This window comes from Pseudophryne corroboree, chromosome 9, assembly GCF_028390025.1.
Source record: "Pseudophryne corroboree isolate aPseCor3 chromosome 9, aPseCor3.hap2, whole genome shotgun sequence".
In the NCBI taxonomy this organism is placed as follows: Eukaryota; Metazoa; Chordata; class Amphibia; order Anura; family Myobatrachidae; genus Pseudophryne; species Pseudophryne corroboree.
This window is the reverse complement of record NC_086452.1, coordinates 75,382,214-75,409,599: the sequence shown is the minus strand read 5'-3', so window position 1 is coordinate 75,409,599 and position 27,386 is coordinate 75,382,214. Positions and strand designations below refer to the sequence as shown.

Genomic DNA, 27,386 nt, shown 5'->3' with positions numbered 1-27,386 from the left:
GTTGAAAAGAGGCAAAATGCCCATCGGGTTCAACCTGTATTCTGCGTTAATCTGGTCATATTATAATGTGCATGCTGAAGTAATAGTTTAGTACCGATTTACAGCAATGATTCCAACCACTCCCAGATAATTTTAATGTCAATATGCTAAATGTTAAAGCCCTTGATACGTTTTCCTGTTAGAAATTTGTCTAATCCATTTTTAAATGCATTTACAGAGTCTACCATTACTACCTTCTCCGGCAGTGAGTTCCAAATCTTTATTCCCCTTACTGAGAAGAACCCTTTCCTACGTTGTGTACGGAATTTTCTCTCCTCTAGTCTCAGCGAGTGCCCACGTGTCCTATACAGAGTTCTTTTAATAAACAAATCCGCTGCTAGCGCCTTGTAATGACCCTTTACATATTTGAAGATATTAATAATGTCTCCTCTTAGTCTCCTCTTTTCCAGTGTATACATATTCATCTTAGTAAGCCTCTCCTCATATTCCAGTGTCTCTAACCCTTTAATCAATTTAGTAACTCGCCTTTGAACTCTTTCTAGTTCCCCGATATCTTTTTTGTAATATGGGGCCCAGAACTGAACGCAATATTCCAGGTGTGGGCGTACCAATGATTTGTACAACGGCAGGATTACATCCTCGTCCTTGGTCTCAATGCCCCGTTTAATACACGCAAGCACTTTACTTGCCTTCTTCGCTGCAGTTTCGCATTGTGTACTATTACTAAGCCTATTGTCTATGAGCACCCCCAAATCTTTTTCCACCATAGTTACCCCTAGATTTTCTCCATCTAGAGTGTAGGATGCAAGTGTGTTTTTTGTCCCAAAATGCATAACTTTGCATTTTTCTATGTTGATTTTGTATCATACAGCATTGCTATTTAGTGCTTGATTGGTGCATCATATGCTGTGGTTTGTGTTTAATCTCTTTCCTATCCAGGAAAGCTCATAGTCAATTGAAATAAATTGCAATGTTACACCTTGTTTTGTACAATGTTGCTATTCAGTCCACACGCAATGTGTCCAGTGGCGCACCCAGGGGGGGTTTCCGAGTACCCAGAAACCCCCCTCCACTATAAAAAAAAAAATTTTTTTTTTTTTTTTTAGCTGCATGAGTATTATTAATGACTGTCTAGCGTCCTCTGCATCCTGCTGTCTTCCTGGTGGCACTTGCAAGTGCAATAAAAGTTTACTTTATTTTAATTATAGTACATATATATCCATGTGCCTACATATATACACATGTATATACATACACACATACATATAAACACACACACACATATGATATATATATATATATATACACATGTGTATATATATATGTGTACTGTATGTGTGTGTGTATATATATATATATATATATGTATGCATGTTTAATATGCTATGTATATGTGTATATGGGTTCACTATGATCTCCCGGCGGCCGGCCTCCCGGCGACCAGCATACCGGCGCCGGGAGGCCGGCCGCCGGCTTACCAACAGTGTGGCGAGCGCAAGTGAGCCCCTTGCGGGCTCGCTGCGCTCGCCACGCTACGCGCGCCACACTATTCTATTCTCCCTCCAGGGGGGTCGTGGACCCCCACGAGGGAGAATAAGTGGCGGTATGCCGGCGGTCAGGCTCCCGGCGCCGGTATGCTGGTCGCCGGGAGCCCGACCGCCGGCATACTGAAGACCACCCGTGTATATGTATGTGTGTGTGTATGTGTATATATATATATAATGTGTGTGTGTGTGTAGATATATGTACATATATATATATATATATATATGTGTGTAGATATATATATATACACACACACACACACACACACACACACACACACACACTAGTTTTACGGACCCAGCATATACTGGGTCACCTCAGTCCCCACCCCCGTGATTGGCTCCGCCCAGTTCTGGAAACCCCCCCATGCAAATCCTGCGTTTGCCACTGGTTTCGTATATAATAGCTTGCTGCAGCATATTGAGATAAATTATTACCAACAGTCACTGATGTGTTTCTCAATATAGTTGGTAGGCTATGGTGGTAGGTATTAGGATAGTGCAATATAATTGTTCCTTATAGAATATAGAATGGCACTCGTAAGTTCCCCTAGGTAGTAAAAACTGCTTACAGTATTAAATAAACGTGACCAAAATGGTCAAAACACATTCCACGTAGGCCCTGCTGTATCTGACTAGTTATAATAGGTTACGTTGTGACATGATGTATCATACAGCATTGCTATTCAGTACTTGATTGGTGTATAATATTCTGTGATTTATGTGTCTAATCTCTTTCCTATCCAGGAAAGCTCATAGTCAATTGAAATAAATTGCAATGTTACACCTTGTTTTGTACAATGGGGGTAATTCCAAGTTGATCGCAGCAAGATTTTTGATAGCAATTGGGCAAAACCATGTGCACTGCAGGGGAGGCAGATATAACGTGTAGAGAGAGTAAGATTTGGGTGGGTTATTTTGTTTCTGTGCAGGGTAAATACTGGCTGCTTTATTTTTACACTGCAAATTAGATTGCAGATTGAACACACCCCACCCAAATCGAACTCTCTCTGCACATGTTATATCTGCCTCCCCTGCAGTGCACATGGTTTTGCCCAATTGCTAACAAAAGTCCTGCTGCGATCAATTTGCAATTACCCCCAATGTTGCTATTCAATCCATACACAATGTGTATATAATAGTTTGCTGCAGCTTATCCTTTACCCATTCAGGGGAGTTAAGGGCCCTACACACTGGCCGATTTTTTGAAAGATATGAACGATCTCGTTCATAAATGAACGAGAACTCGTTCATATCTTTCAGTGTGGAGACTCCTGCGATGAACGATGCGCGGCCCCGCGCTCGTTCATCGCTGGTCTCCCGTCGGCTGTGCATGCAGGCCAATATGGACGATCTCGTCCATATTTGCCTGCACTTCAATGCAGCCGCGTGACAGGGGGAGTGAAGAAACTTCACTCCCCCAGTCACTGCCCCCCCGCCGCCGGGTCGCTCGTCGGCCGTATCCGCCGTCGGCCAGCTCGGCGGCGGGTCGGCCAGTGAGTAGGGCCCTTTAGTGTGTGCTGCACGCCCTGTCAGAAATCACAAACAGCTGTTGGTATTTGATTAATGTGGTGCATTACACAGTCTCATAGGGAAACACACTCTATGTTGTATAATTGCTCACATAGGCGCTCATTTGTATATGTTTGTAATTTTATTTTGTTTAATTATATTTTTGCTCCGTGTGGTTGGTAAAACCTATCCCCGGAAGCATTCACATGCAGTGATTATGACAAATGTATAGCATCTCATTCACAGCCGTATTATACATTTGCAGTCCATATAATATGCTATATTAGTTGTGACACAATCTAGATATTGTTGGTACCATAAGGTATTGCACACAATTACTTATTATCAGTACATTGACATTTTACACAGTGAAAACGGCGGACGTGCTAACGCCGCTCTAAAAAGCCTGCGTGCAGGTTCCACATCAGCTTCCTCAAGGCCTCTTCCTGGGCGGCTGCCCGGAGTGTTTTGGCCCTACAATTGTGAGAGATGCAACTTGGTCTGGTTCGAACACATTTGTCAAATTCTACAGGTTCGATACCCTTGGCCAAAGATGACCTTCAGTTTGGTCAGCCGGTTTTGTAGGGGTCTCAGCACACACCCACCCGTTTGGGAGCTTTGGGACTTCCTCATGGTACTAAAGTACAAGATCCCAGTATCCACTAGGACGTAAGAGAAAATAGGAATTTAATACCTACCGGTAATTCCTTTTCTCCTAGTCTGTAGTGGATACTGGGCGCCCACCTCAGTGCTTCGTTCCTGCTTACCTGTGTAAGTATTGGGTTGGACCGGCGTTGCGGCCCCGTTATGTTGTTAGGATAGCTGTGCTATCCGGGTTTGGTTGGGTTGCTATCCTCTGTTCAGGTTAGCGCCCTCCTTTTGTTTCTGGTTGTGTGTCGGCTTGTTGCTGCACCGCTGTTGTATTATTATTCTCTCAGATTATGTCGTCTCCTCTGGCACAATTTCCCTAGACTGAGTCTGGTAGGAGGGGCATAGTGGGGAGGAGCCAGCACACACATACACACACTAAAAGTTTTAAAGTGCCAAGGCTCCAGTGGACCTGATCTATACCCCATGGTACTAAAGTACAAGTCCCCAGTATCCACTACAGACTAGGAGAAAAGGAATTACCGGTAGGTATTAAATTCCTATATATATTTTTTTATACTGAAGACAAATAAAGAATTATTATTTTGAAAATTTACTTTAAGAGCCTACTGGTTCACAATAACAAGGATGCCTGGAACAATCTGGGTAAGTGTAAAACTCAATGGAAATCTTTTAAACAAGATAAAACCTCAGGAGTATATACTGTAAATAACTTGACTAGCTGAAATGCTTCTTTAAAAACATTGGAGTAAACATCATCTTAAATCTTCTTGGCTTGCCCCCAAACCCTTAGGCTGCTCTAGGTGTAGCAAAGGTTATTTAATGTCAAGTAATTTTATCAAGTTGTTTTGAGTTTTGTATAATAATCAAACATAACTCCATTCTAAATACAGCTTTATCTCCTATATAATAGCCCTATTCTGTGACCTTGTGATTCATTTGCTAACGCTGGGCGGAGTCACAACAGTGGGCGGAGTTATTCAAATGAGTCACAGAGATCTGGCCAAATCTACAGGAGACTAGGAGCAGAAGCAGATAGCATGGGCATTGGGCATGTCACAGGCAGGGGTGCAGACCTCCCAGCTTTCTGCAGGAGCTTTCTCCAGGCAGAAGGAGGGAAACACACTCGGCGAAAAGGGGGCGTGGCTTCACGGGAGGGCCCCCGTTTTCGTCAGTGAGGGGGCTTGCCCAGCGCTCTGTGAGCTGCTGGCATGCCCCCAGGGCTGATTATGAGTCCGGGGGGCACAGGGCACTTGAGACAGGGGAGCCCTATCTCATTGCTGTGCCTGCTGTGGGTTGGGGGCGTGGCCTAATCGCGGCCGCGTGGCCACGCCCCCTTATGCAAATTCCGATTTTTATTTTTATTTTTTTTATGGGATTTTGGCCCCTCAGCTAGGGCTAAATCCAGAGGAGGTGGTCGCTCCCCCTACACACCCGCACAGGGAGAAGAAAGCAGGGAGACTGCTGCCTCCCTGCAACACCACAGACCTGCCAATATGCAGCAGCGTGTGCTGACTGTAGCACAATGCTGCCGCTCTTGCTGGCAGGACGGGGGGAGCTTCTGAGCTGGGACAGAGCTACTCCAGCCGGGGGGCCCCCTAAAACTGTGGGGCCAACGGTACGTATCCCCTGGCCACCCCCCCCCTCTTAATCCGGCACTGCTGCTGGAACCCCCCCGTAGTCCGTACCCCCTGATGCCCCCTCTCCCTCTGTCTCCACTATTCACCGCTGCTCTGCTAAGCAGAACAGCGAGTACAGGAGCTTTCCAACTGCCCCCCCCCCCACCACCGGACACTGCGACCCGCGGGTGGGACAGCGGGACAGACCCCAAAAAATGGGACTGTCCCGCGAAAATCGGGACATTTGGGAGGTATGGGGGTGTGTGAGGGGTATGTCATACAGACAGACGGGCACCGGCTCACTGTGTGCTTGACCCCCCACATCGGCATACTCAGCAGGGTCTCTCTGATGCGGAGGAGCGTCACTTTCTGACACACTCCACGCTTCTTAGCTGCAGTTTAGTGGGGCACCTGCCGCTGTGCAGGTTCCATACTGCCTCTGTTATCTCCAGCCCCGGCAACCCCACCGCTAGCTGCAGCGCTGCCACCCGCAGTGGAGTGCGTCCAGCTCATTCACACACTTTAGCTGGCGGGTAGCGCTGCAGAAATCCGAGCTGCTTGCAGGCTCTGACCCACTCCTCCCTCCAGCCGCAGCGTCTCCTGGGAGCTAACCAGTCACTCCCAGTCTCCCCTTACCACAGTGCCCGGAAGCCGTGAGGTCCGCGCCACGTGCATGCTATGACCCCCTCCTCCCTCCAGCCGCAGCATCTCCTGGGGGCTAACCAGTCATTTCCAGTCTCACCTTACCACAGTGCCCGGCAGCTGTGCGAGGTCAGCGGTGTGTGACTGAGGAGGGGGGGAGGGATGCGGACTGGCAGAGAAAGCAGGACTCCAGCCTGAGAGAGTCAGCCATGCCAAGTCTCCAGCAGCAGCAGATCCCAACAGGTTGGAATGGAACAGCAGCAGCCAGCAGCAGTGACTCCGGTAAGACACATCTGTCTGTCACCACTGTTTTGTCCCTAATACCAATCTCTCCCGTGCCCTGTGTTCTGTCATGTCCCTGTCACCCCTGGCCTTGCCCTGCCACCCTTATTCTGGCCCTTTCACCCTTATCCTGGCCCTTTCACCCTTATCCTGGCCCTGTCACCCTTATGCTGGCCCTGTTACCCCTATCCTGGCCCTGTCACCCCTGTGCTTGCCCTGTCAACCCTATACTGGCCCCGTCAACCCTGTCCTGGTCCTGCCGCCCCTACCCTGGCCCTGTCACCCCTATCCTGTCCCTATAATTTCTGTCCTGGCCCTGTCACCCCTGTCCTGGCCCCGTCACCCCTGTCCTGGCACCGTCACCCCTGTCCTGGCCCCGTCAACCCTGTACTGACCCTGTCACCCCTGTCCTGGCCCTGTTACTGCATACCCTCCGCACCTTCCCCTCCACCACATGCGGCACTCCACCCCTCCCCCACATGCTGTGCCTCCAGACCCCCTACACCACCCGTGGCTCCCACTCCTCCACCCCTTCACCACCCACAGCACCTCCAGGCCCCTTCCACCATTCACCCCCCTTATACGTCTCCCCCCACACCTGCCCCCCTCCACCCGCAGCATCTGCAGACACCCTCCTCCATCAGCGGTCCCCCCCTCACCCACCCCTCCCCCACCAATGGCACCCCCGCACCTGCCCCTCCACCACCTGCAGCACCTCCGGACCTCCTTTCCCATCCGCCGCAACACCCGTACCTGCCCCTACCCTACCCATGGTGCCTGCGGTCCCCTACCCAACCCCCGGCACACCCATCCCACAGCACCTCCGGAACCCTTCACCCATCCACAACATCCCCACACCTGCCCCTCTCCCACCCGTGGCACCCCTGCCCCTCCCCCACCTGCAGTGCCTCCGGACCCCTCCCCCATCTGCATCCCCCACTCCTCTGCCCCTCCCCCACGCGCAGCACCTCCCGAACCTTCCCCATCCGGGCCCCACCCCCACTTCTGCCTCCCCTCCACCCGCAGCATCTACAGACACCATCGGCAGTCCCCCCCGCACCCGCTACATTCTGTACATCGTGCCCTGCAGGTGCTGTTCACGCCATCGCAAGGGGCTGCGCCTCCTTCACCATCGCACGCCCTTTCATTGTGCAATATTAACCACTAACAAAGGAATGCAGGTAATACTCCATATAATACAAATATTAAACCCCAGAAAGGCATGCAAGGGTTAAGGGGGCGTAGCCCCTTGCGACGGTGTGAAGAGCGCCCGTAGGGCGCGATGAAGCACCTAGTTAAGTGTTATTTACTTAGCTTAGTGTAAATAAATTTAAACCACCAGATTAGAAAATCATTTATAATACCACTTTCAGACAGAAAAATCTCAAAAACCCGGATTTTTCACAGGTTTGTGTTCCCGGGAAAAACCCGGGTTACAGTCCCTTACCCCCTTTCACACAGCACAAAAAACCCGGTAAATTCCCGGGTCGCCCCCTTTCAGACAGAACCCGTGTCTGCCCTGCAATAGACTTGTGTGTCATAAAAAATGGACTGTTTTTATGGCACACAGAGATGAGGTCATGAAAGTGGGTGGTGACTGATCACAGCATTGCATTAGCCATGGCCGAGTTGGTGTACACTGTGGCGTCCTTCACTGTCCCAGTGATCTGCTTCCGGATCTCCTCCTCCCCTCTCACAGAATGCAGCTCCCTGATTTCTTACTCCTTCCAATGTGCCATGCTGTCTCCCTGCATCTCCCCTGCAGCATAAAGATGACCTCAGACGCCAGCGCCAGTGCCACGCCCGCTCAGCCAATCAGAGAGACCCTGCTGCTCAGCCAATCGCCAGTGCCCCGCCAGCTCAGCCAATTAGCACCGCCAGCCGCGACCAGTTTCTAAAATACCGGGTCGGACCCTTTCAGACAGCCGGCAACCCGTGTAAGAGCCGGGAAAAACCCAGGTAAATTCCTGAGTAGAAGTCCCGGGAACTCAGTCCCGTGTTGACCCTTTCAGACAGAAAAAAATCCTGGGTCGACCCTTCAGGAGCCGGGAAATTACCGGGTTCTTTTCTCTGTCTGAAAGGGGTATAACAAAGGTTTTATTTACAAAGTGACAGCTTTCAAAGCCATCACTTTTTGGTGGTTTTGACCATGGGTTTTAAAAGGGCATTCATATTAAATGCAAAACCAGGAGTGTTTTTGCATTTAATATTATTTCCCTTTTATATAATGTGGCTAGAACCATTGGAAAGCGCTACAGCAGTAATTCCCAAAGTGGCTTCTGTGGCAGTTTAGAGATTTGCAAAGCACTTGAAGGGGTGCCGCGGGTGGGTGGTAAATCCCAAATCAAATTATTTGGACCGCTATTTTTTATTGCTTTGCCATTTACAAAGCTGAACTATTATACATAGTGTTTGATATAGTCAGGGCTGACAAAACATTGGGCGAGCGCGTGTACCGGGTGTAACTTCTGTAGGGGGAGTGGCTATGCCCCTTTATGGTGTACTTTCCTAGGGTGCGCACTGCAGTAACGCAACGCACTGGGAGATGTGGTGGCAGTGTTGCAGGAGCGGATAGTTATGCCTCCTGTGTAGAGGTCCAGCCACATTGTCTCTGAATAGTACAGAATACATTAGAGAAACCATTACAGGTGGTTACAGAGAAATATTGCATTTTAAGGCGAGGTCGTTATTCCCAGAAATTGCCGTAATGACAATATAGAACTTAATGGATGCGCATGGCACATATCTCAGCGGATGGTGGAGGTCCACATCTACCCTTCTGGCCTTATGGTTGATGGGTCGGATGTCTGTCATACCCTGTCCAAGTCGCGGCCTTGCTTTTCAGGTCATGGGACAAAGAGACAGAATGAACTTTGTGTCCTTGGGACCTGGTTGGGCTGATCCTTTCCTTGGGTCTAGGAGTAGGTAGGATTTCAGAGATTCCATATTAGTGGCAATGCCATGGACTCTTCTGGGTGGGCTCAGTGATAATAATGCAAATAAATGCTTAAATAGTTACGATCCCAGTGTTCTACATTGAGATGCATACAGGGCGATTCCGGAAACACCCTGTGTGCCTAACTTAAAATAAGCGTGTTGCCTCTATAAAACAGAATTCCAAAACATATATTAAAAAAATGGCAAAAACATTTTTAAGCATGAATTTAAAAAATGAGTAAGATATCATGGATATAAAAATGAAAATAGAAAACTGTATCAAAAGGTGGCAGAAGGTGTAACTACTGTTTCTTCAGATAAAGGCTTAAAGGAATCATTTGCGTTCAAAGTCTTTGTTTAGCCATTCTGGAATGAGGGTTTTAAGATTGTATAGCCATGTCTTATCGCTTCTTCACAGTTTTTATCCAAGTGGTTTTGACATTTTTTGTTCCCATGAAGTTTCTAATGAACTTGGTGGAGCTTCCATGTACTTTCCTAAAATGGTAGGTTATAGAGTAAAGGGGGGTACTCACGGAGCGATATTCTAAGCAATCTGACTAGATTGCTTAGAATATCGGCATGATCGCTCCGTGTGTAGCCCCCTCGGCGATAGCGATGCGCGGCCCCGCACATCGCTATCGCTGCTGCGAGATTGGCCTGCATGCAGGCCAATCTAGCGGGTCGCTCACTTCACCCGCTGGGTGAAATGAGCGGCCCCCCCGTCTCCCCCCGCACGCTCAGCACAGATCGCGCTGTGCTGAGCGGCAGGAGAGATGTGTGCTGAGCGGTTCGCTCAGCACACATCTCTCCCGCATCGGCCCGTGGGTACTGGGCTTAAGGGCCTAATTCAGACCAGATTGCTGTTGTGTGAAAAAACGCACATCTACGATAATTTTCTCTGACATGCAGGGAGATGCCCAGCACAGGGCAAGTCCGTCCCGCATGCCAGGTCCTGCCCTCACGCCCACAGAGATGCAAAAGCATCACACGGCAGCGATGCTTTCGCATGGTTCGAGTAGCCCTCTGCGTATGCAGCCTAGAAGGCAGACGGCTACACGCCATGTTTTGAATCGCAGCGACTGCGTGTGACATCACACAGCCGCCACGACCCGCCCCAGCAACGGTCCGGACATGCCTGCGTTGTCCTGACAGCGCCCCTTAAATGGAGCGTTGACGCCATGTTCCCGCCCCCCTCCAGGTCTTAAACTCCATTCTGAAGAGAATGCAGTTTAGGACCTTGCACATGCGTGTACCGACGTACGCGCGTGCGCACAGGTCTAAAAATTACTACATAGCAATTTTTGTACACTTGCGACAGGGTCTGAATTAGTCCCTTAGGGGGACATTTACTAAGCAGTGATAAGAGCGGAGAAGTGAGCCAGTGGAGACGTTGCCCATGGCAACCAATCAGCACTGAAGAAACATCTGTAATTTGCATACTATAAAATGATACAGAGCTGCTGATTGGTTGACTGGACTTCTCCACTGGCTCACTTCTCCGCTTTTATCATTGCTTAGTAAATGTCCCACTAAGTCTCTAAGCCTGTTTGATGTTTTGTAGGTGTTCAGACATCCTTTTTTTCAATGCCCTTAATGTGCGAGTGAGTTTTACCTGTCCCATTAAATTGTATGATTTTAGATAAATTTTTTGCACGTTGCTACTCCCACACCTGTGGGATTCTTTGGTTCTTATTGGATTCATGGTGTTGTAGCCTAAGGCACTTTTAACCAGGCTTTTTTTTTTTTTTTTTTACTGCTTTTTTGTAGATAAAACTTGGTTTGTCAGGTAAAACATTCAATAAAATAGAGTCTTTCTGCAAGACATGCCAGTGAGGTTTAGAAATACTTTCCAGTTTGGTGTAATGACTACCATATTTACAGGTCTGTTTATCACAAACCACATCTCAGATGCAGATGGGTTATGATAAATTTGACCAAAATCGCATCGCGATAATTGAATACAGGGACGTGTCAATTATCACATGCAGGGACAGTGTTTGCGAGGAAGCTCTGTCCCAGTGAATCCACTTACCGCACTTCTCTGGGAATTTTTCATGAAAAATACCCTGATTGTGTGACCGCATTATAGGGGTAATTCTGAGTTGATCGCAGCAGGAATTTTGTTAGCAGTTGGGCAAAACCATGTGCAGTGCAGGGGAGGCAGATATAACATGTGCAGAGAGAGTTAGATTTGGGTGTGGTGTGTTCAATCTGCAATCTAAATTGCAGTGTAAAAATAAAGCAGCCAGTATTTACCCTGCACAGAAACAAAATAACCCACCCAAATCTAACTCTCTCTGCACATGTTATATCTGCCTCCCCTGCAGTGCACATGGTTTTGCCCAACTGCTAACAAAGTTCCTGCTGCAATCAACTCAGAATTACCCCCTATGTGCGGCTGCCGCTAATGGCTATCCCTCCCCCTCTGTGACACCCCCAATACCCCTCCCTATCCTCCTTGACCTTATTTGCCACGACCATTGATTGGTGGTCCGGTGTGACCACCCGGTACTGAAAAGTGAGATGCCGGCTTCACAGCATCACTTTACTGCACAGGGAGAAACAGCAGGAGCACAGTGATCAGATGACTGGCTGCCCTCACCAGATCACCAATCACCAGTTCCTGGGTGCAGGTAAGTATTACTATTAATTTGTAGCTTTTTTTAGCTTTTTTTTGTAATACAGTGATCAGCCTGTGTGACCATCAGACACACATTGCAGATTACAACAGTCAGATCCGAGCTCAGCCTTCACTATCTGCAGGGAAACAAGGCTGTGTAGGTGTCGGAGAACCATTGGTAAGCCCTCATAATGTTATCTCACGATAGCGTTATTATCACAAGACTCCCTCCTTTATTTTTTTTTTAGATATTTTTTTTTGTAAACTCGGAGAGATCGCATTTACCATTACAAGTATGGGAAATGTGATCTGTTTACTAAAAAATTGCAATTTTTAGGGCTTGGAGGAGAAATTTATAAATTTTCCTTCAATTGCCCTTTAGTACATTTGGGTGACACTAAAATAATGTGCAAAGCGTGTGAAAAGCAGTAGTGTTCAGAGGGGAACTTCAGTCCCAATCTTTGCAGAGGATTTTAACTTTAATGTCTGGCACTTGCATTCTTGTATGCCATTCTGGGGTGCAAATTTTAATGTGATATTGATGGTCACAGACTACTGTATCAATGCCGGGGGTTGGAGGAGATCGTTGGGGTTGGAGCAGTTGACATGGTTGCATGGGATGCAACTGTGTCCACAAACAGCTGGCTGCGGTTATATCCTACAGTATGTGGGCACACCAGAAGTGGTCAAGGAGCTGTAATGGACGATTCCGATGATACAAGTTCCACAAAGGAGTGTGAGAATACTCTATGACAGAAGAAAAATAAGAACATTCCATTAATTTCCAACATAAAAAAAAAACACTGTTCAGTTTCCAGTTTCTTATTAAGCTGGACCCTGTCATTTCCCTCAGTGCTGGGATCCAGGCCAGGATTTGTGCTGTCTCCTCAGCTTCTTGGTCTGAGCTATGTGCAGACAGTTCTATGTCAGACGTTCAGTGATAGGGGACCCGGCTGGCTGCAGCCACCATGCTCCTGAAGATACTCTGCTACCTGCTGCCCGAATTCTTAGTCGATCTTACGTTTGTGACTCTTCTCCTGGGCCTAGTCGGGGCCGTTCTGTTTTTACGATGGATGAGCGAGAAAAGGACCAAGATGAAGATCAAGAGAGCGCAAACTCAGAGAGACAACGCTCTGGAGATGATGGAGAAGATGACTCTTCGCAGTAAGACTCGGGTATGTTGTGCAAAATCTTCTGTTCCATTTATCTTATTACTTGAACCAGACAGAGGGCAGAGGGTAATTAACATGACCTTATCCATGCATGGTAAATAGAACCCCCTTCCCCATCCTCTTTCCATAATCAGGGAAATTCTAAAATAAATGAACACATACAGTAGTTGCATATATTTTTCCTTTAGTAGAAAACATTGAAAGTAAGGTAATTGTCTCTTAACTCGTAAAATACTGGTACCGTCCACTTTGAATATATCAGCAACAGAAGGGTTAAGATCTTTGTGGAGGGTGCACTTCTGTCCCCTTCATCTATATTTATGGAGAGCTGATCCTGAACTTAATACTTAGATTAGATCCGGGGAAAATGAAGTGCGATCACAGGTGCCCCCAGCTGTCACAGATATTTGGCAGTAGATGTTAGATGACCAGTTCTATCCACATATAGTACACAGTCAGTCTCCGTAGTTTCCAAATCCAAATACTCATTTATCAAAATTTCCAAACTCTCTCAAAACTTAAGCTAAAAAAAATACAGTTTCTCGTCAGTGAGTGCAGAACTGTTTCTGATATCAGAAGATCATTCCCTGGTCTTCCTGGACCAGAGGGTGGGGTCCCACATGTCCAGCGTAGACCACTAAGCACTTGGTGGTGTCAGGTTTGGTCACTGAGCTCTGGGAGGTAGTAGAGCTGCTCGCAGGACTGAGAGCTCAGACTTGTCCTGAGGAATAGCCCCATCAACATGCTCTGGTCCCTGGTTGATTTTGCTGTGAATCACTTGTTTCTCTCCACTTTCTGCTGCCTCGTGGCATCCGCTGTGATTCTAAAATGTATAGACTATATTCGCTGCAGCACGAAGATAGACCGGGCACAGAAGCAGAGAGAGGAGGCCCTTCATCTGATGGAGAAACACGTTGTAGATTATAAGAAACAGGTACTATATGGTATACAGGGGTTGTGGTATACAAGGTCGACAGGTATTAGGTTGACAGTACCTAGGTCGACCCCAAAAGGTCAACATTGACAAAAAGTCGACATGGGAAAGGTCGGCACATGAAAATGTCAACATGAGTTCCTTTAGCTAATTTTGGTATTAATTTTCTCTGAGCAGAGCAGCAGTGAATAGATGCTGTGCGCATGCCCACAGCGTCTATTCCCCGACAGAGAGGGACAGGGGGCATGGACAGCAGCTCACTGAGCGCTGTTCATGCCCCCATACTGATGAAAATAAGGGCGTGGTCTGAAATCGCGTCCCCTACCAGTAAGGCCAAGCTTCCATCCACGAACCCTTGTCCCCTAATTCAGCGCGCGAGGATGTCCCTATTTAGCCAACAGAAAGTTGGGGAGGTATGTTTAAACCAGAGAACATCAGTGACCTCCATATAATACAGGGAACAGCTCAGTGACTTCTAAATAATATAGAGAACATCGCCATTACAGCCAGATAATACAGAGAGCATTGTAGTGGCCACCATATAATATAGGGAGCACTTCTGTAATACTGTAGAATTACATCCAGTATACAGTATTATAGAAGTGCTGTGGTGAAGCTGTCAGTGAGTTATACTGAGAAGTACATGCTTTACAAAGGATTACACAAGTGGTACTGTGCAGCTGTCAGTGACATATACTGAGAATTACAGCCACTATACAGGAATATAGAAGTGTTGGCTGTGTTATGTAGAAGAGTAATTATTGCAGCTGGTCTGTGGGTTACAACTCCCAGCTCTGCAAAAATAAAAGAGCAACAATGTAAATTGAGTGACAAGCTGCAGAGATTAACCCAGAGTTGCCTACCCTCCCTCATTGTGCAGGAGACTCCCTGAAATAACAGCAATCTCCCTGACTCCCTGAATAGACCAGCAATCTCCCTGATTTTACCTTACCCCCATTATATAGCTGTTACATTCTTGAGGAAAAGATAAATTAGAGATATATACATTCAAATGGGGCCATTTTCCTGTATTGGTTAAGGCACAATGATCCCTATGGCTACATTCATTTTAAATAAGGTTTCTCATGGCCACTTACAGTATATGTGTATACAGTATACTAACTTTGGGGCTCATTTCCATTTTGATGTAAGTCATTTTCATGACACGCCTATCAGATGCAGCAGCACACGTCCGCGCTTATAGGTGTTAATTTCACAATCTCCCTGAAATGCTTTTTCAAAAGTAGGCAAATATGGATTATCCCTTTCAGTGACTGCTGCACAGGGATCACACAAACTCTATTCATATGGCTGAGGTGAGATGTTCCGAGTTACCGTACCGTTGGATTCACAGATATTTTCTTGCAATATACCATATACATCAGTGACATGCGGTGGGGTGAGGCAGGTGAGCCAGAGCCTTTCCTGTCACACTAACATGTGCACCACAGTTTTGACTGTATAAAGTATATGAAACATACAAAAAGTATGTTAGAAATATCTTCCATTTCTCCGGCAGGCTCCACAGGTTATCCACAGGATAACTATGGGATATGATGGAACGACAGTGGATTTGCACCAATCAAACAAAGCTTTCCGGCCTCCCAGCATGCAATGGGCCCGTCCATATATCCCCGCCCCCTGGCTCAGGTAAACCAGTTTTTTGTTTGGTGCGGCAGGAGCCGGACCATGGTCAGAGGGCTGCTGTTTTTTAGCAGCCCTAAGGTTTCTTATTTTATTTTTATAGTCTTACTATTTTTTTGAATGATCTTTCTAAACAGTGTCTTATACGCATATTATAAAGAGTCACTCCAACAACTCTCTACAAGGTCGCAACAACGCTTACCCACGAGTACAGTGCTGTTTCTGTGGGCGTTTGTGTCGGATATAATAGCAGGTCCATCAGACGTTACCAGGCTGTGGCCGGAGCACGGGGAGAAGGTAAGGCATCGGTTCCGCTTAGAAGAGGAATACGGACACAGCCGCACTGTTTTGGGAGGAGACTAGCAAACAGTAGCTGACGCACCGCCACCACGGGGGCTCCAGCAATAGGCCTTAGGGATCAGAGGCTCCAGGAATAGTATGAGGCCGCGATCCCTAGGGTTGATGTCAGCAGGAGGAGTCGGACGCTCTCCTGGTCGCCCCTCTCCCCGGTTCATGACCAGTTTCCGTCGAGTCTCCCGCCATGAACTGTTTCCTCACTTCTGTCCCAAATGCTACCACGAGGGGGCATGGTCGCAGCATAGGCGGCTGTGTAACTAGTGCGTCTGTGTTCACTGATTGCTACCACGAGGGGACCTGGTCGCAGCATAGGCGGCTGTGTGACCGGTGCGTCTGTGTTCACTGAGCGCTACCATGAGTGGATCCAGTCGCAGCATAGGTGGCTGTGTGACCGGAGCATCTGTGTTCACTAGGTACAGGGAGCGGCAGTGTACACTAGTAGCATCTGGATCCACTCAGCGTTCGCTAACGTATGATCGATCTTGGAAGCAGGGTGAGTCACCCTGTATCCCACTCTACTGAGTACGGGAAATACAGCACTAAATCTCTATCTACCTTTTGAGTATGAATAGTTAGATAAGTGCATGTTGCATATGAGTCTGTATACTATTACTGTTGTTTCTTTCGCATTGCGTCTGAATACGTTAGATCTGTTAAACATGATTCAGTAAATGTGTTCTCCTACATGCTTAAAATATTATTGTAGTTGATGATGTACTCATATTGCTTATTATACTAATGTATAACATGTGACTGACTGCTAGTATGATGCTGACTTTACTATATGTTTGTCAGTTTGTTTTGCAGATCCTCAATGCTGGTGCATAAGTAGGGTCAGATGGATATCATTTTAAAGAAAAAAGGTTAAAGTGATTACAGTCACAAAATTGTGTAGTACACTGTGTAAATGCTGATTATTTACCATGTATTAAAGTGGCAATGGTGAGGACACTCATACCATGTTTGTTTTACAAAGCTGTATTATCCTCTTATGATCTGGTTAGGGGTGGCTTGTATGCATAATGTTTTAGCTTGGCAACGATACAAAGCGGATGCAGGTACAAGTGTATCCACCTTCGGATATCTTTGCACAAGCTTTATCCAATAAGTTAAATGGATAATCCTCCAAAAATCCGGTATCAGGGATAGGGTTACACTATTAGCCCTTACATGCAGTAGTTTCTCAGGACCAGTGGTACGTAAACCTTCACCCTCACAGGCTACACATTGTTTAGAGTCATCAGAAGATGAAAGCCCAATTTATTCTACTTCATCATATGAAAGAGGTAGGTCTCAGCTCTGGAATATAGCTGAGCTAATTAAAGCAATGAAGCCATCTTATCCTTAGAGGATACAGCAGAGCCTGTGTTAAAAACCAAGGCACCTGTGTTTAAACATTCCAAAACCTGAGTTTCCAGGGTCATATCAGCTGACGGAAATCATGAAGAGGCTTGGGCTACGCCCAATTAGAATTTAGAATTCCTAAGAAATGAAATTCCAATGATCCACGTCCAGCTGGGGATTGTTTAAAAAAAAAAAAAAAAAAAGAGGTGGCTCCTAAAGTAGATACAAATAATCTACATTAGTTTTGCTTTCAACATCACAGGAGAGTGGATGGGTTTAAAAAAAAAACATATTTTTTTCTGTCTAGGGCAGTCATGAGGCCAAGCCTTGGCTTCGGCTTGAATGACAAAGGCAGTGGTTGCCTGGGCTGATGCAATGAAAGGAGATTTTTCAGTAGAGCAAGAATCTCATATAGCTCATTGTGACAGGACGGTACCGTACGGAAGCACTCGCCGCGTCCCGTTGACTGCGCACAGAATGGAAGGTCAAGCCGCACGAGGCCTGACCACATAGGGGATTCCCGCTTACCGTCAGTAACCGCCTGTTACTGACTCCACCCACTGCGCTGTGGGCGGGTTCTCGCTGCCACCACCAAACTCCTAACCTGCCGTGGCGTTTGGAACCACGGTTCTGCTCTGTATGTGCCGACGCACTGCCTTACCACAGCTGTGTGGTGTTGACGAATCCCCTCTAGCCACTTGCTAGGCCTCTACCGGTAGCTGGCGGAAGGCGGAGCTTGGAGACGCTAGGTGCTTCCCTGGACAGCCGGAGGACGGGGCTAGGTTTGGCCTAACCCTGTAGGTCACAAGATGAAGCAGTCTTCTTGAGGCAAAGGTGTTTATTGCTCAAATAACCTTTAAAAAGGCTCCTCCCTATTGCTAGGGGCAACAGCATACAATCAAGATGTTTTCAGCAGAAGAAGATGTTACAATACACTCTGGAGGCACGCAGGTCTCCTTTTTATGTCAGTTTTCCACACAGTATCACAGAGGGGTAAGCCCTCCCTGTCTTCTCCAACCAATCAGGTTATTTTACAAAATACCAATAAATTACATTTTACAAGGATATAAGTGCAATAAAACAATATCCTCCTTCCTGTCACCCAGACAACGTTTGGTATCAGATTAACATTCACTATTGATACATTTATCACATAGCTTCAAAATACAGATGTTTCTGGTCATTCACATCTCCAGGCAATCCCAGTGTTTAAGATTACAACAGGAATGGCTACAATACAAACAGTCTTCCTTCCTGCATAGGTCGTTTGTATGTCAATTAAATCAGGTACATGAAACAAGTTCCAAGCTAATAGACCCAGTGATTAGCATCTCTCTCTAAGGAACTTACACATCAAAAGGTATTGTCCTTCACACCTCTCTGATAGGAAGTGCATTTTCCTCTTTAAATATACAGATGACCACATCTTGAATATAAAATAAATACAGTTAAACATGCATTCCTGCAATAGTGCACAGAGCACTACATATGACATGTTAAAAGTAAAACACATGATTCAACAAACTTTTAAACAGTCCGCAACATGGCGCTGGGCACGAGGGTTAACCCCTTCAGTGCCGCAGACGCCATTACACGTGTGGCTGGCTAGTCTCTCCGGCCACACTCATATAAAAAACTGCAATGTTCCTGGAAGCATTGGATATGGGCAAGATATTACTCCGGGGCATCAGTGCTAACTATACCTGCTCGTAGAGCAGTTTAGCTGGGTACGTGGAAGCTGATTCAGAATCTAGGAGGTTTTGGAATCATTGTCTTTTTTTTTTTTAAATATTCTTTTTGGTAAGAATTGACAGATATTCTGGAGTCTGGAGCAGACTCCAAGAAGGTCAGGTTCTTTCCACATACAGTTCAAACCTAAAGTTCTGCATTTCAGCCCTTTTTGGTATCTAACAAGTCGGACACTAGGAAAAAATTGGGCTACCAGAAGATCTACAGTATTGGGCCTGGTTAGTACTCAGATGGGAGACCATCGGGGAATACTAGGTGCTGTAGAAAAATTAAACCATCAGTCTGATGGTGTGGGCTCAGCCTGGGAGACCCCATGTTGGGGGGCTGACTTCCTCAGGTCACACAGATCTGGCATGGTATCTCTAGTTATGTTTTTGCCTTCAAGACAGCCTGTTACGCTAGAGACGAAGGCCATGGCTTTGCAAGAAGCAGGTCACAAATTGCTTCGGGCAGGAATAGTCATTCCAGTTCCTCGGGCAAACAAGGACAAGGTTTTACTTCAACCTGGTTTGAGTCGGAAGCCAAATGGGTCATTTCGGCTCAGGTTCAATCCTAAAATGCTGAACAAATGCATTTGGAAACATGAAATTGTTACGTTCCTTATGTGTGGCATGGAGCCAGGGGTTTTTATGGTATCCCTGGATATACAGGATGCTTACCTACATGTTCATAGACCACTGTCCATCAGTGTTATCCAAGGTTTGCTATCCTCCAGACAGCATTTTCCGTTCTAGGCCTTACCCTTTAGGTTAGCCACAGTCCCCAGAGTATTTACCAGGAATATGGGGGTAATAATACCTTATCTCCGCAGCAGGGGTTAAGGTTTTTCCCATACCTAGACTTTTAATCCTGGCACAGTCACAGAGATTGCTCTTTGTCATCGGCAAAAGCAATAATGTGTTTGCAGGGGCAAGTGACTCATAACTTGGGGAAAATCGTCTCCAGTTTCGTCACATCGGATGACTCACTTGAAGGCTGTACTGGAGCAGGTCTGCAGAGAGTAATATTTTACCTCGCAACAAGATTCAGGACTCGCCACACAGTCAAATGGTATCCATTCATGCAGCAATGCGGGGATGGGTTTGATGGTATCTGCATCTACAGGAGGGAGTATGCATAATTCCATTCTAGGTCTCTGAAGTGTCTAATTCTTACCAAGTAGAATCTACAGTCACACCACACTGGATATGCCCAGATTTCATTGGATCATGGAAGATCAGCACTTTGGCACTGGTTGGTACCTGGAGGGACCAGCTGGGAATACAAGGTGTAATGGATTGCATCAGATAGTAAAGATGGACTATGGTACTTACGATAAAAGTAAGGAGGTCGTTAGCCTGGTGGCTACAGATATCCCAGCTGGACAAAGGGAAATCCTTTTGATATCAGATTGGGAATATTCTGACACTAGGATCAGTGTCAGGAAGATTGTGTTCCCAAAAAGCTGTCTATCGATAAAGTTTGAAACCTCGGGCCATATACAGGGCACCAGTGTAGGCACAGGACAGTCTTCAGTGAAAACCAGTCCATTTCCGCTCGGACAAAGCGACGGCAGTAGTGTACCACAACATCAGGGAGGAACTCTCAGCCGAAAAAGTGATGAAGAAGGTAAGTCACATACCTAAGTGGGCAGGACTTCATCATCCAACCTTGTCCGCCGTTCTCATTCCGGGAATCCTAAACGGGAAACGGACTTTTTCAAGTCGACACACCATTCACGGAAGTAAATGGGCGCTATGCCCAGAGATCTTCCGGATTCTAAAAACAAAAGGTGCTTGTTAGAGATATATCTCATAGCGTCTTGGTTGAACAACAAAGTGCTCACATACGGGTCAAGAACAAAGGATCCCAGAGCGATCGTTGTGGATGCCTTATCGGTGAGATAGGACAGGACCTACATCTAGCGGATGGATTTTCCTCTAATTACCCTATTACCCAGGGTGGTGAGAAAGTTTAAACAGGAAGACCAGCAGAGAATGGCAATGGATGCTCTACTTCTGCTCCCTCAATGTTCAGACCTACTAATGCAGGGTCCTGGTTATCGCAGACATGTGGATCGACTGTCTTTGACAGCGTGGCCATTGAAACCTCTATCCTGAGGTCAAGAGGATACTTTCAAACAGTGTTCAGAGCAAGGAAACCTTCCTTAGCGCGCATTTATCACCAAATATGGCAAGTCTATATTCATTGGTGTAGTGAAAGAAAATCTACAGCCACACCACACTGGATATGCCCAAGATCACCAGATGCTGAAAGCTATGCAGAATCAGAATCAGAATCAGCTTTATTGGCCAGGTATACTTACGTATACTAGGAATTTGTCTTCGGTTTGCTATACAACAGCCAAGTAGGTAACAGGTAAGCAGGTGTGTGTGTGTGTGGGGGGGGGGGCAAGTAAAGTTACACAGATAGGTATACCGTAGGGACACAAGTTAGTTACATGTACGTCTAGTCAGTCAATGTTCAGGACTTCAGCAGGCGGACCGCTTGGGGAAAGAAACTTTTGAGTCTTCTGGTGGATCTGGCGGGGACAGCCCTGTAACGCCTGCCTGAAGGAAGCAAGTTAAACATGCTGTGGCTGGGGTGTAGCTGGTCTTTTACTATCTTCATTGCCCGCTTTTTAGCTCTGGACAAGTACAGGTCCTGGACTGAGGGAAGGTCGGCCCCGATGATCTTCTCTGCGGTTCTGACCACCTTTTGGAGCCTGCATCTGTCCCTCGCGCTGGCGGAGCTGTACCATACGAGTATCGAGGAGCACAGTACCGACTCCACAATCGCGGAGTAGAAGAGGAGCAGGAGCTTCTGTGGGATGTTGAACTTCCTTAGTTGCCTGAGGAAGAACAACCTCTGCTGCGCTTTCCCAACAGTGGCGTCAGCGTTGGACCCCCATTTAAGGTCCCTGGAGATTGTGGTCCCTAGAAACTTGAAGGAGTCCACTAGCGATACCACACTGTCAGCAATCGTTAGCGGAGGTGCACTAGATGACTTCTTCCTGAAGTCCACTATCATCTCGACAGTTTTGAGGGGGTTGAGGTCAAGGTTGTTGTGGATGCACCACTGGGCCAGCCGGTCTACTTCCCGTCTATAGGCCGATTCGTCCCCATCCTTGATGAGGCCGATGACGGTGGTGTCATCGGCGAATTTGATGATCCTTACTGATTGCGCCTCTGAGGTACAGTCATTTGTGTACAGGGAGAAGAGCAGGGGTGAGAGGACACAGCCCTGAGGGGCCCCTGTACTAATGGACCGCGCTTGAGAGGTGAATTCCCCCGCTTTCACCACCTGTGTCCTATCTGTCAGGAAGTCTATTATCCAGGAACAGGTAGCTTCTGGGACCCCTAGGCGAAGTAATTTGGGGTGCAGGATGCTGGGGACGATTGTATTAAGGGCCGAGCTGAAATCGACAAACAGGACCCTCGCGTAGGTACCGGGAATGTCTAGGTGCTGTAGAATGTAGTGCAGGCCCTGGTTGACTGCATCCTCGACACACCGATTCGAGCGATAGGCGAACTGCAGGGGGTCCAGTTGGGGGCCAGTCACAGTTTTCAGGTGATTCAAAACCAGACGCTCAAACGTTTTCATGACCACAGATGTCAGTGCTATCGGCCTGTAGTCGTTCAGGTTCGTGATAGTGGGTTTCTTGGGGACCGGGACTATAGTAGACCTTTTGAGGCAGGAAGGGACTTTCTGTAGCTCCAGCGATTTATTGAAGATCTTGGTGAATATGGGGGCGAGCTGACCCGCACATGCTCTTAGGGCAGATGGTGACACTCCGTCAGGACCCGGAGCTTTCCTGGTTTTGGTCCTTTTGAACAATGCCTCCACCTCTTCTTGGGTGACTTGCAGTGCCTGGGGTTGGCCGTCGGTGTTCGGTGCATCGTAGAGGTGATTGTTTGGGTTGCAGGGGACTTCTTTTGCGAACCTGCAATAAAAGTGGTTCAGTTCATCTGCAAGGTCTTGGTGCATGGCGGTGGACTTTGATGTTTTCCTATAGTTGGTTATGGATTGCATTCCTTTCCATACAGATACGGGGTCATTGGTGGAGAGATCGTTTGTCAGCTTGTCCGAAAACCGCTTTTTTGCTAGCCTGATTCCTTTAGTCAGAGAGTTCCTAGTACGGTTGTATAGTGCTCTGTCACCGCTGCTATAGGCCTCCTCTTTGGCTCGACGAAGTTGCCTGAGCTGGGCATTGAACCAGGGCTTGTTGTTGTTGTAAATGCGGTAAGTCTTGGTAGGTACACACATGTCCTCACAGTAGCTGATGTAGGATGTGACAGTGTCTGTCAAGTCATTCAGGTCGGTTGCAGAGGCTTCAACGACCCCCCATTCCGTGCAGTCAAAGCAGGCCTGGAGCTTCATCTTGGCCTCATTGGTCCATTTCTTGACAGTCTTAATGACAGGCTTAACTGCTCTCAGCTTCTGTGTATAGGTAGGGAGTAGGTGGACAAGGCAGTGGTCAGATAGGCCGAGTGCAGCACGCGGGATAGACCGGAAGGCATACTTGAGGGTAGTGTAGCAGTGATCAAGGGTGCGCCCTTCCCTAGTGGGACACGTGACTTGTTGTTTGTACTTAGGTAGCTCCTTGCTCAGGTTAGTTCTGTTGAAGTCACCCAGTACTATAGGCAGAGAGTCTGGGTGTTTTTGTTCTATGTCGGATATACATATGGCCAGGTGGTGCAGGGCTTCGTTCGCGCAGGCGAGGGGGGGGATGTACACTCCCACAAGGACAATTGAGGCAAATTCCCGGGGGGAATAGAAGGGGTTGCAGTTGATATCTCCAGGTGAGGGCTGCATGATTTGCCTATGATCGTGACATTGGTGCACCATCCGTCGTTGATGTAGAAGCAGATGCCACCACCCTTCGTTTTTCCTGAGAGAACCTTGGAGCGATCGGCCCTGAAGAGACTGAAGCCCGGCAGAGACATCGGGTTGTCCGCAATATGGTCGTCCAGCCACGTCTCCGTAAAGCAGAGGACGGATGACCCTGTAATGCCTGACCCTGCGCTGCCCAGAAGGAGGGACAATTCGTCGAACTTGTTTGCCAGTGAGCGCACATTCAAAAGCAGGATCGCGGGTAGTGCAGACCGGTGCCCTCGCCGCCACCTCACTAGGGCGCCTGCGCGACAGCCTCTCCTCTGAGTCCAGGTCCTTCTACTAGGGCCGACATGAGGGCCTTCGTCATTCTCTTTCCGGGGCCGGTGATCCATCCGCCAGTCGCCACCTGGGCTGCGGGGGGGGGGGGCGCGGCCGCTCGGTCATCCACTTCGGTGTCCACAACGTCTGCATCCTTGCCACACAGGGCAGCAAGGGCAGCGAGGGCTGCAAGGGCCGCTGATCCGCCCTCCGACGGGCCCGAACGTGTGGTAAGCACCTCGGGAGCGCTCCAACTAAGGAGGGCTTCCCTGCTGTATTTGGTCACCGGTGGGGTAGACAAGGGCAAGGGAAAACAAGGGGAAACAGGTATTTTGGCTGAGCTGCGTAGCTCCGAGGCAGCCATCTGCGGCGCCATCTTAGATTGTAATCGCTATAATCGTTGTTGCTGTAACCTATTGCTGCTCCTTAATACAATGGGTATATTTGAAACAAGTGATACTGTAAATAAAATAACTGCTTTTCCTGTTGCTGATTTAGTCAAAACTAAAAGCAGCCTTGTGGTGAGGTGTTAGAATCCAATTCCTGTTGTGTAGGTGTGAAAGATCTCAGTGTGAGAGGCCTTTGAAGTAAATTTCTTGTGGGGGGTAGTGATAACATGTGTCCTTTGGAATGGCTCTTGCAAATTGAAGTGAGCAGTGACCCTTCAGTGATTCAGAGCCTGAATATGCTGTATATTAGTTGATTAATGCAAGAAGTCAGTTATTTTTTGCTCAGAGAACAGAGGTGAATGATGTCTAAGTGAGGGGCTGGATGGAGCCAAATATAGGTTGTAGTTCACAGTACCTTGTCTGGGATGTCCAATGCAGAGCACAGTAGATTCCAAACTGAAGGACTTCTAAGTGGAGAGTTGCAGAGGTTTCAATCTAGTGTGTATCTCAGCGCAGGAATGCAATCCGTTGGTTTTGATCAGATGTCCGCGTAGAGTAGAACAAGTTAAAGGTAAGTCCTTGGATATTTACGATGATTTATAGGTCAGTTGTGGTGAATTTCAGCTGTTTTATGGAGATGATCAGGAGCATGCAAAAGGTGATGCAGCCATCTTGGTGTTACAAATCTGGTCTGCAGTGATGGGCCTGGTGAGTGCTTGGATGAGAGACATCTGCGAATGCCAGGTGCTGTAGGTGAATGGGACCCCAACATTTTTTCAGAGTTTCCAGGGTCTTAGCATTCCTTCACACAACAATGGATGACTTCCTTGAGAAAGCCAGGGTCAGCATTGACTGTAGAGTTCCAAAAGTAAATGACCAACTTACAGGATGTGTGTACTTTTTTCCAGGGTATGCTGCGCATTGAACCTTTGGTTGTTTCTCCTACAGTGCCGTGGGACTTGTTTAGTCATGAAAGCCCATCAAGTTGCCCCATTTGAAACCACTTAATAATATGAATCATAAATGGATCATAAATGATTGACAGCTAAAGTGTCTTTTCCACTGACTAGGGCATCAGCTAGAAGAATATCAGACTTAGGGATATTGTCATATTGTTCCCCATTTCTGATTGTTTATCTAGGTAAAGTAGTTCTCAGAACTAGATCTGGGTATCTTCCTAAGGTGATGACTAAGTTCCACCTTAACAAAGAAAATGTTGTCCCAGCCTTTTAGGTTCCGGGCCTTTTCGACGGGAGATGCATCGCTGGATGTTATCCGTGCATTAAGGATCTATGTAGATGGTACCAGTGTCATCAGAAAGGCATATTCTCTCTTCATTCTCTATGGATTTCACAAGAGAGGAAGGCCTGCTGGTAAGCAGACACAGATGACTTCGGATGACGAAGCATATTCTCAAACTAATCTCCCTGTTCCAGCTAATGTCTCTTCTCACTCTACTCATAAGGTAGGTCCTTCATGGGCAGCACAATGTGGTTCTTAAACAGAACAGGTATGTAAGGCAGCCGTATGATCTTCCGTTTACACATTCATTAAGACATTATGCCTTGGTTACCTTTGTCTCTCACAATGCTGAATTCGGGCGAAGGATTCTCCTGGGCATCAGGAGCATCCCCACCACTAAACTGCTTTGGGAAATCCCATTTTTATCCTGTGGTTAACCTGTGGACCCTGCCGGAGAAATATATGTTATGGTAAGAACTTACCGTTGATAACGGTATTTCTCCTAAGTCCACATGTTCCACAGGGATCACACCCTGACGCAACTGATTTGAGGATCCTTTTTACTCACTAACCTCTTCCTTCTTGTACGGAAGGGTGTGCATGTGTGTTCTTCTCTCCTGATTAGGGTTCTACATGATGCTCCTGCCTTCTGCTTTGGAATAAAACTGATTTACCTGAGCTAGGGGGCGGGGATATATGGACGGGCCCATTGCATGCTGAGAGGCCGGAAAGCTTTGAACGAATGGTGCAAATCCGCTGTCACTCCATCATGTCCCATTGTTATCCTGTGGAACCTGTGGACTTAGGAGAAATACAGCTATCAACGGTAAGTTCTTACCATAATGTATATTTACTAGGGATGTGCACTTGAAATTTTTCGGGTTTTGTGTTTTGGTTTTGGGTTCGGTTCCGTGGCCGTGTTTTGGGTTCGAACGCGTTTTGGCAAAACCTCACCGAATTTTTTTTGTCGGATTCGGGTGTGTTTTGGATTCGGGTGTTTTTTTCAAAAAACCCTAAAAAAAAGCTTAAATCATAGAATTTGGGGGTCATTTTGATCCCATAGTATTATTAACCTCAATAACCATAATTTCCACTCATTTTCAGTCTATTATGAACACCTCACACCTCACAATATTATTTTTAGTCCTAAAATTTGCACCGAGGTCGCTGTATGGCTAAGCTAAGCGACCCAAGTGGCCGACACAAACACCTGGCCCATCTAGGAGTGGCACTGCAGTGTCAGGCAGGATGGCCCTTCCAAAAAATACTCCCCAAACAGAACATGACGCAAAGAAAAAAAGAGGCGCAATGAGGTAGCTGTGTGAGTAAGCTAAGCGACCCTAGTGGCCGACACAAACACCTGGCCCATCTAGGAGTGGCACTGCAGTGTCAGGCAGGATGGCCCTTCCAAAAAGTACTCCCCAAACAGCACATGACGCAAAGAAAAAAAGAGGCGCAATGAGGTAGCTGTGTGAGTAAGCTAAGCGACCCTAGTGGCCGACACAAACACCTGGCCCATCTAGGAGTGGCACTGCAGTGTCAGGCAGGATGGCCCTTCCAAAAAATACTCCCCAAACAGCACATGACGCAAAGAAAAAAAGAGGCGCAATGAGGTAGCTGTGTGAGTAAGCTAAGCGACCCTAGTGGCCGACACAAA

The 27,386-nt window shown here is 47.2% G+C and overlaps 1 protein-coding gene across 2 annotated transcripts in view; it reads left to right on the top strand.

Moving 5' to 3' along the window:
• The first annotated feature begins 12,676 nt into the window (after window positions 1-12,676).
• LOC134957550 (vitamin D3 hydroxylase-associated protein-like) overlaps window positions 12,677-27,386 on the top strand; it is a 181,824-nt gene continuing 167,114 nt past the window's right edge. The window contains exon 1 of one of the 2 annotated variants that reach the window (XM_063939531.1): window positions 12,677-12,940. In XM_063939531.1, coding sequence (XP_063795601.1) covers window positions 12,734-12,940 — 207 coding nt within the window. In that variant the 5' untranslated portion in view covers window positions 12,677-12,733. Of the gene's footprint in view, window positions 12,941-13,626; window positions 13,872-27,386 lie in introns of those variants that run through there. The other variant, XM_063939532.1, reaches the window with a different exon arrangement.